At 33.6% G+C, this 8,597-nt stretch overlaps 1 protein-coding gene across 1 annotated transcript; it reads right to left on the reverse strand.

Moving 5' to 3' along the window:
• Nucleotides 1–2,148: 2,148 nt before the first annotated feature.
• Nucleotides 2,149–3,802, reverse strand: LOC110848989 (piggyBac transposable element-derived protein 4). Its single transcript, XM_022096364.1, has 3 exons — nt 3,650–3,802; nt 3,228–3,577; nt 2,149–3,169 (listed from the first exon to the last, which is right to left on the reverse strand). The coding sequence occupies exons 1-3, from the start codon at nt 3,800–3,802 to the stop codon at nt 2,149–2,151; spliced, it is 1,524 nt and encodes a 507-aa protein (XP_021952056.1).
• Nucleotides 3,803–8,597: the final 4,795 nt, after the last annotated feature.

Here is an 8,597-nt window from a genome sequence, read left to right on the forward strand (position 1 = left end):
TTTACATAAAAGTTAATTTATAAATTCGCCAACGGCAAATAAACATGGAAAAACTTAACTTGCTTTCCATTTCGAAAGCGTTGGTTATTCTAATATCCAATTATATATTAATATTTTAAATGCTCCTGTGATTCGATATTGTTGGTACTCAAGCGGATCATGGGGTGATGACGAAAAGCCCGAGTTTAAAAATGTAAGCGAAGTTTGTTTTAGAGAAAAAAATATTATTTGCGACCTGAATTGTGGCAATCCCACATTCATCAAATTCAGCTGGTGCAGTTTATCGTATTGTTTTGTGGACTTTTATGAAAATAATCATATAGTCACATGTGGAATGAATAATTAATATTTTTCTATAAAAAATTAAATTTAAAATTGTTGAAATGAATTATTTTTCGGAGTGAAAATCAAAGCGAGGGGAAGAGAATGGAAGTGGAGTTTTCTCACTCCGCCTGAAAAAAGTCGGCCGTTTTTTGAACTTTGACCTCAAATATTTTGAGTAACTCTCACCATCGCACAAACTGCCTGAAGAAACGTTAGTTGTATTGGCTTGGACCACCTAATTTTAAAATTTCAGCCAAATCGGAGGGTTACACTTCACACCATCGCATTGTTAGTGCGAAAATTCCAATGTGCTGTGTTATTTTTTAGAAATTTTCAAGTGGTGTCCAACAATAGCATAACATACACTTTTGCAAGTTACCAAAATACATATGTTACTCGTCCGGAATCCGTGCATCTGCGAATTTTTGCGTACTGTAAATCTTTCCAAAATTCACAACTGGCATCCAATCACCACTTAAAAGTAGGATTTTTCAAGTCGTTAAAATTTGACTGTTAATCCGGACACATACGTAATTCAAAAATTTCATAAAAACTCATGCAGTTTATTATTTATAAAAAAGGTTGCAAATACAAAAAAAAGTTACAAATACGCAGTTTTGTCATATCATTTTGTCATGCCATCATAGAAAATATACTTTTTTCGTAGTTTGATATTACTGCAATTTTTTTTTGTAAAGTATTATTTATTAGTATTATTAGTAAATACTAATTAAAATGGGATCAAAAACCTTTTAAAATTTTAAAACTCACAAAAATTGTAGGCAAAGAATTTTCACGATTTCTTCGGATATTATAAATCTGCAACCCAATTTGTTATATTATTTTGCTCAAAATTCTCAAGTGGCATCAAAGCATAGCATAAACCCCTTCATTTGTGAGTTATCAAAATATGTTATCGCCGTTATCGGACAGACAAATACAAATCTCAAATTTGTATTATTAACGCTATGAAATTTTCCAAAATTTTCAACTTGTATCCCATCATAGCTTAAAGTAGGATTATTTGAATCGTAAAATTTGGTCATGTTTGTTCATGGTCATGGTCATGTTTGTTCACTAAACACGTATGTAATCCAAAAATTTTATAAGAACTCATATTTTATTAGGTATTAAAAAAAATGTTAGTAATATGTCTATAAAAAATCCAAAAATGCATACAATTTTTGAATAAAATTTATTGTGAGAAGATGTATCAGGAATCAATACATGTTAATCTGGAAATAATTTCTTTATACTATAGATTTATCCAAAATTTCAAACTGGTAGTTAATCATCAAAAAAAAATTTTCAAGTTACAAAAAAAAAATTTTTGGACTAATAGCGCATTAACCTCTTATCTTCTAAGTGAATTGTTAAAGATAATCCGTTGCTGACTAATTATACATCAGCTTAAAATATATTTATCACTAAGATACTTTAGGATGCTTTAAATTGGAGACGAATACTAAAATTAGAGGCATGCCCTTGCCGTCTGGGTTAATTATAATGAAACAAACCCGAAAACCGTAATTTTTAAACAATCGAATTTTATGGGTTTATTTAGAATTTGACCATAATTACCATAATTTGTAGTTAAAAACCTCAAAATCATGCAATATCACAAATATAAATACTGAAAACTGCATGAAAAACATGAAGACGCTCTAAAACATCACAAATCATTTCTTATGGAATTTTTCGAAACAAGTTATTTCGCCCTTTACACATAACCACACCTTGCAGTCATCACAAAAATATTTTGTTGCCTTTCTTTGCTTATTCTGTGTGCATAGCTTGCAATTTGACCTTTTATTTTTCCCATTGTCATCTTGAAGAGTTTGAGGATAATGTGGACTCGATTTGGCTTTTTTGAGCGTTGGGGCACTTGGGACGACGTCCTTTGGTACTTCGTTCAAGTTGATTCTCATCAAGCATACTGTTCACTAAACTGAGAAGATATGCCTTGTAACCGTTTTTCGTTATTTGAGAATTGAAGTGGCCAGCAATTACAAAAGAGTTGTAGATGCAAATATCGAGAAGATGAAATGCGTATTTACGATACCATTTCTTTGTCTTCCTCAGAGTCTGATATGGTCGAATGATGGCGTCCATATTATCCACAGATCCCATCGTTTTATTATACACAAGGACACTTGCTGGCTTGAACCTTTGGTTTGCAGGGTTTCTTTGACATTCTTCCATTCGATGTTCTATGAAAGTATTTAACATCATAACCTCTCTTCGATCTCCCCACCTTTCGAGTAAGAGATCCCCATCCGAGAATGTTTCGATTTCTCCAGATTTTAAAGTTGTTGGCTTTTTTGTTACGGGATCATTAAATTTTGGCATGAATTTTCTAGTCCTCCGGACAGTGCCTAATACGAATACACGCTTCCTAACTAAAACTTTTGCCAAAGTAGGGGACTGAAAATAATTGTCAAGGATAAGGCGATGATTTTTTCCAAAGTATGCTTTTTGTAAGAAAGTCAGAGCGATGGCACCTCCAAAGCCATATTTTGTAATCCAAGACCGATCATGAATTGTAGTGGCCTTCCCTTGATATGGAATAATGTCCAATACATAGCGATGTTGTGAATCCATGAGAAAAAATGATTCGATGCCAAACCTCCCTCTTTTCTTTGAATTGTACTGCCGGATGCTCAGACTTCCTTTGTATGGCATCAACTCTTCATCCAGTGTTAAAAATTCTCCAGGATTCACAAAATTCTTAAAATTGGCCAAAATTCTTGACAAAATTGATCCAAGCTTGTGAAACCTGTCTGTCTGATTCAATTCAGGGTCTTCCAGATTCACAAAATGAAGGGCACGCAGAATTTGTAAAAACCTATTCATTTTCAAGATTAACACTTGAGTACAACTGTAGCAGTATTTTAAGTATGCACCTATCTCTACTCATGGAGTCGCCAAACGAATACGTTGCAATCAACGAGTTAGTGCTCCAATAATCCTGAAGCGTTGGTTTTCGAACGACTCCCATTAGAATATTAAGTGCGAAAAAAACCCAGAACTCCTGAACTGATAAATTTGTCCACTTGGGAATATTTGTCTGCCTGGCATAGAGGTTGGTTTGATAAATTATTTCTTGAATTATTTCTTCTGTTAAAAATCTACGAAGTATAAAATATGGCGATGATGCATCGTTGACCTCCGGGTCTCGCACAAAGACGCTCTCTTGAAAGTCTTCCGCCTCTGGGAAGAAATATTCGTGATCGCCATCCCATTCAATTCCATCCTAAAAATTAAAAAATTAGCACAATCGGTGGCACGCATATGTACGTTAAGTATCCTCATCCTCTTCATCCACCGCTTCGAACTCCAAAATGGCTTCGTCGTCGATATTTTCCTCGCCCATCTCATATTGTGTCTCCAAATAAGTTTCTTCGACCCATGAAGGAGTATGCAATTGAGGGTGTTCATCCACAATCTCTTCAGATTGTGTGAAAATAATTTGGGACATTTTCAAGCAATAGCACCAAAAAATATGCGAAATTAAATTGCGAAATTCTCGAATTTGCAAAAAAATATGACTTCGCATTTATGTGTATTTCGAGGTCAACGGAAAATTCAATTATTACACAAATGTGTGTATTTCGTCGTCAACGGAAAATAAAATACTACACAAATGTGTGTATTTCGTCGTCAACGGAAAATAAAATACTACACAAATGTGTGTATTTCGTCGTCAACGGAAAATAAAATACTACACAAATGTGTGTATTTCGTCGTCAACGGAAAATAAAACACTACACAAATGTGTGTATTTCGTCGTCAACGGAAAATTAAATACTACACAAATGTGTGTACTTCGCCGTGAACGGTAAATATAATACTACACACATGTGTGTACTTCGTCGTCAAGAGGTTAAGTCCAAAAATTTCATTTTATTCTTGTCACATCTGATAATTCCTTGAAAAAAACGCTGGAAAATTGAAATTACGAGAATTTTACATCTATAGATAAACATTGAAGTTTGAGTTTCCCAATAATTCTTTACTGGCATCAAGTCGTAGCAAATTACTGTTTCCTGATACTAAATTTTATTCAAGTGTCGGGAATCAGCATAATATTTAATATACTGCTACCATCGGGGATAGTTTGTACCTACATAATTCTTAAAATTCACGGAAATGGCTTGACCATTATTTTCACGAATTATTTCATATTTAGTGCGAAAATTCCAATGTGCTGTTATTTTTTCGAAATTTTAAGTGGCATCCAACAATAGCATAAAATGTACGTTCGCAAGTTGCCAAACTATGTTACTTATTTGTGCGTATTGTAAATCTATCCAAAATTCACAACTGGCATCCAATCACCACTTAAAAGTAGGATTTTTCAAGTCGTTTAAATTTGACTGTTAATCCGGACACATACGTAATTCAAAAATTTCATAAAAACTCATGTAATTTATTATTTTAAAAAAGGTTCATGTCATTCAAAATCTGTAAAACAAAATGTTCCAAAAAAACAAGAAAAGAATAAGAAAAATGTGCAGTGAGAATTTTCTAAATAGGATAAATCGGACGGAGAAAGGCTCACTATTAATTGGAATCAACCAGCTGCAAATTTTCAAAACCGATAAAATATATCCCATTAGTTACATAAACCAAGGAAAACTACATTTTTCTTAGGTGAAGGAAAAGTAACCATAAGGTGATCATGTTAAAAGATCACCATGGTTACGGCGAAGCCTAGGTATGCAATCAGCTGCAACTTTGAAAAGGTCGCACTGAGATTTCGCCCAAACCGTTCGTTGCATGGAAAACATGCTGAAACAAAAAAACCAGAGAATTCTGTTTTACAGATACGTTTTTTTTATTTTTTCAAAAATTCTAATTCCTTCAGGTAGAAAGTCCGATGCCTAAAATTTCAAATCCATTTCTTGGCATCAAGGAAGTGTTTCCGACCGGGGGCTTGCCATTTTTATTATTCTCCAGGATAATACGCAAATTGTAAGCCTTTGTTCGACTTAATCGGATCAAAACTGACGGAATTAGAGCTTTTTGAAATATTTGCATTAGGCAACCTATTTACGTGTTAAGTTACTGGTTGCTAACGTGCGGTGATAGTTTATTCAGCATCGCTATTCAATACTCAACATATCCAATGTTGCTAGACAATCGAATTACGTTATTATTAGATCGCTAAGTGTCAAGGCATCCTTGACAGAACAGAACAATCCTTAAAATTTTGAAACTGGGGGATTAAATTGGCATGCCACGCATCCACACCCACTGCGGAATTAAATTGGTATGCCAAGCGTCCACAAACAGGAGAATTAACAACGTTTAAGATTTTATAATTGCATATGATTTTATGCATATAAGTTCACAAATCACTAACAAGGTACCTAAAAAGGGGAAATCTTAGTGAGGGAGTGCAATCACAACTAATAAATAAAATTAGATTGGAGAATTTTTGCATCACCGCTCTCGGTACTATTTTTACTGGATGCAGTATAAATTTTTCTTTGCATATGCATGAATTGTTAGTTTTATTGAATAAATTGAGGAAGAAATACATTTTTACTGTGTAGTGAACGAGAAGTGGGTTAAATTAACTGAGGTAGATATGTAAGATATAATGACTAAATAATTATGAGCTACGTATTTGTTTAAAAAAATATACAAATTTCAATTTCATATATTAATTTGGCTACTCTATGCAAAATCATCGAACCTTTTGAGGGAGCAAGTGTTCTGTTTAAACGATTAATTCTTCCAGTAAAAATGGTACCGAGAGCGGTGATGCAAAAATTCTCCAATCTAATTTTATTTATTAGTTGTGATTGCACTCCCTCACTAAGATTTCCCCTTTTTAGGTACCTTGTTTATTTATAACTTTTAATTGGGTAATTAGATTGCCCATTGGATAACTGCATTGCACTACCCCTTTTCAGTAGTTTGATGCGGAATAATTTTATTAAATGCTGGGTGTTTAAAATTGAATAAATCCGTTATTTCTTAACCGATTTATATCATTTTGGTCAAAATGTCCGGCCTAGATTACTAAACACCAAAAGACCTGATCTGGAGGTGCAAAACCAACAACAATTTCACGCAGTTTATCAAGCATGTTAAAGAAACAATTAGTTATGCTGTTTACAGTTTTGAATGTAATTTGTTTTCAATTTATTAGTCTTGCGTCGTTGTCAATGGCAATGATTCGTAGCACGAGCATGAATTTCTGAACTTCAAATTGGAATAACTAAGCCAATTCTTAACGGATTTTGATATAGTTATACTTAAAATTTTCGGGATAAACTGCCCTACAATTCGTGGGTATCAAACTGTTGATAAAGTTTGCTAGTAACTAGCAATAATTACAAATGTGTTTCTAAGGCTACATTTTTGCCCATAATTCCGATCAAGATCACGTAATCGCTTAGTCGGATCAGATCCCGTTTCTATATTATGTATCAATAATCGGTGCAAAATTTCATCAAAATCGGTTGAGAAATGACTGAGATATCGCAGATGGTCACTTTTTTGGGGTGGGTCAAATGCATACTTAGTAATTTTTTTCGTTGTTAGGTATTTGCCTCACTAAGAAAAATAATTAAATAAATAAATTTTAAAAAACAAACTTAGGTGAAGGACGCGCTTAAAATATTAAAACAAGAAGCATTAAAAAATGTCATAAGTCGCTTAATATTTATTAACTTTTACTTCACCGGGGGCCCAACTGTTAAATTTTCAAAGCAATGATAATCAATAATAAATGTAGCTAAACCAACGACTTGATTAAATATGAAGGGCAGCATTATAGAAGTTATTAAAAATACGCCAGAACATGAGCAAATTTCCTCTATAAGAGGTGTCGCGATTTATTGAAAGATAATCATTCAAATCTTGCAAGTTTAATATACAAATACATATTACGCATTTCGTATAATTGTTCCAAATCCTTGAAAGTATACCTTTTTTCCTGTGTTAGTTGGGCCCCCGGTGAAGTAAAAGTTAGTAAATATTAAACGATTTATGACATTTTGTAATGCTTCTTGTTTTAATATTTTAAGCGCGTCCTTCACCTAAGTTTGTTTTTTAAAATTTATTTATAGTATTTTCGTTTAAAGTGGACGATGATTCATTCCCAAAATATTCGAATAACACCTGTCAATCACGCCACGTCTGCAATCTGGCTCACAAAGAAAGTCAGGGGAGGAATCATTCCATTCCTCGAATGACGGAAGTGCAAGTGCATTTTTCTCGCCTTCTTCTTTATGATCTATGCAGTAAGATTTGTAACAGTGGTCGTGAAAAGAGACCAGTGACCGCGGAAGCCGTGGGGACATCTGGGGACATTAACATTACAGGATAGGGGACGGAGGGGTTTATATGACATGGACAGATGGGGACACCGAACAACCGTGGGGACATTGTCCCTCTGTCCCCACGCTTCCGCGGCCACTGACAGAGACAGCCACAAAGCATTATAATAACTATGGGTAAACAATTGTGATGATTAATTTGGTATACGAGTTCCGTTTGGATTTCAGGTAGTTTTTTTACCGTCTCACAGGTACAAATGTATGAAGTACAGACGGATAAAGAATTTGAGTGACTGACTGAGCAAATATAAATAAATACAAGGAATTCTCGTATAACGAATTCATCTGTCACTTAAAATTCTCAGAATTGTATGAAATCATTTTTCAACTAAGGTTTCGTTGAGTATAAAACAGTATAAACAAGGTCCTAAAAAAAGAGGAAATCTTAGTGAGGTGGTGCAGTTACAACTAATAAATAAAATTAGATTGCAGAATTTTTGCATCACCGCTCTTGGTACAATTTTTTCTGGAAGCAATAATCATTTAAAATATTTATTTGGTCTGTTCGTAAGAATAATAGAATATCCAAATTAATAAGGGAAATTATAGATTAGCTTTTTAGAATTTTTTAAAACAAATCCGTATATAGTTCACAATAGTTTATCAATTATATTTTATCTCAGTAAATTTAGCCCAATTCTCGCAAAATTTCTAGCAAAAACATCTTCTTGAAGTCTCAATTTACTCAGTAAAATCAAGAATTCACGTATGTACAAGCAAAGTTTATAGTAAAAATGGCACCGACAGCGGTGATGCAAAAATTCTGCAATCTAATTTTATTTATTAGTTGTAACTGCACCACCTCACTAAGATTTCCTCTTTTTTTAGGACCTTGTTAAGAATTTACGTAGTGCGTGCCTGTGATTTTTTTTTCTGGAAAATTCAAAACTGAAAATTGGATGTTTTTTGGTTGCGTAATGT

This window comes from Folsomia candida, unplaced genomic scaffold (genome assembly GCF_002217175.1).
Source record: "Folsomia candida strain VU population unplaced genomic scaffold, ASM221717v1 Fcan01_Sc004, whole genome shotgun sequence".
NCBI classification, from domain to species: Eukaryota; Metazoa; Arthropoda; class Collembola; order Entomobryomorpha; family Isotomidae; genus Folsomia; species Folsomia candida.

Coding starts and splice junctions, on each gene's coding strand:
- LOC110848989 (XM_022096364.1), bottom strand. CDS start 3,802: ATGTCCCAAATTATTTTCACACAATCTGAAGAGATTGTGGATGAACAC. Junction 3,578..3,649: donor CCATTTTGGAGTTCGAAGCG/GTGGATGAAGAG, acceptor TTTAATTTTTAG/GATGGAATTGAATGGGATGG. Junction 3,170..3,227: donor GACTCCATGAGTAGAGATAG/GTGCATACTTAA, acceptor GAAAATGAATAG/GTTTTTACAAATTCTGCGTG.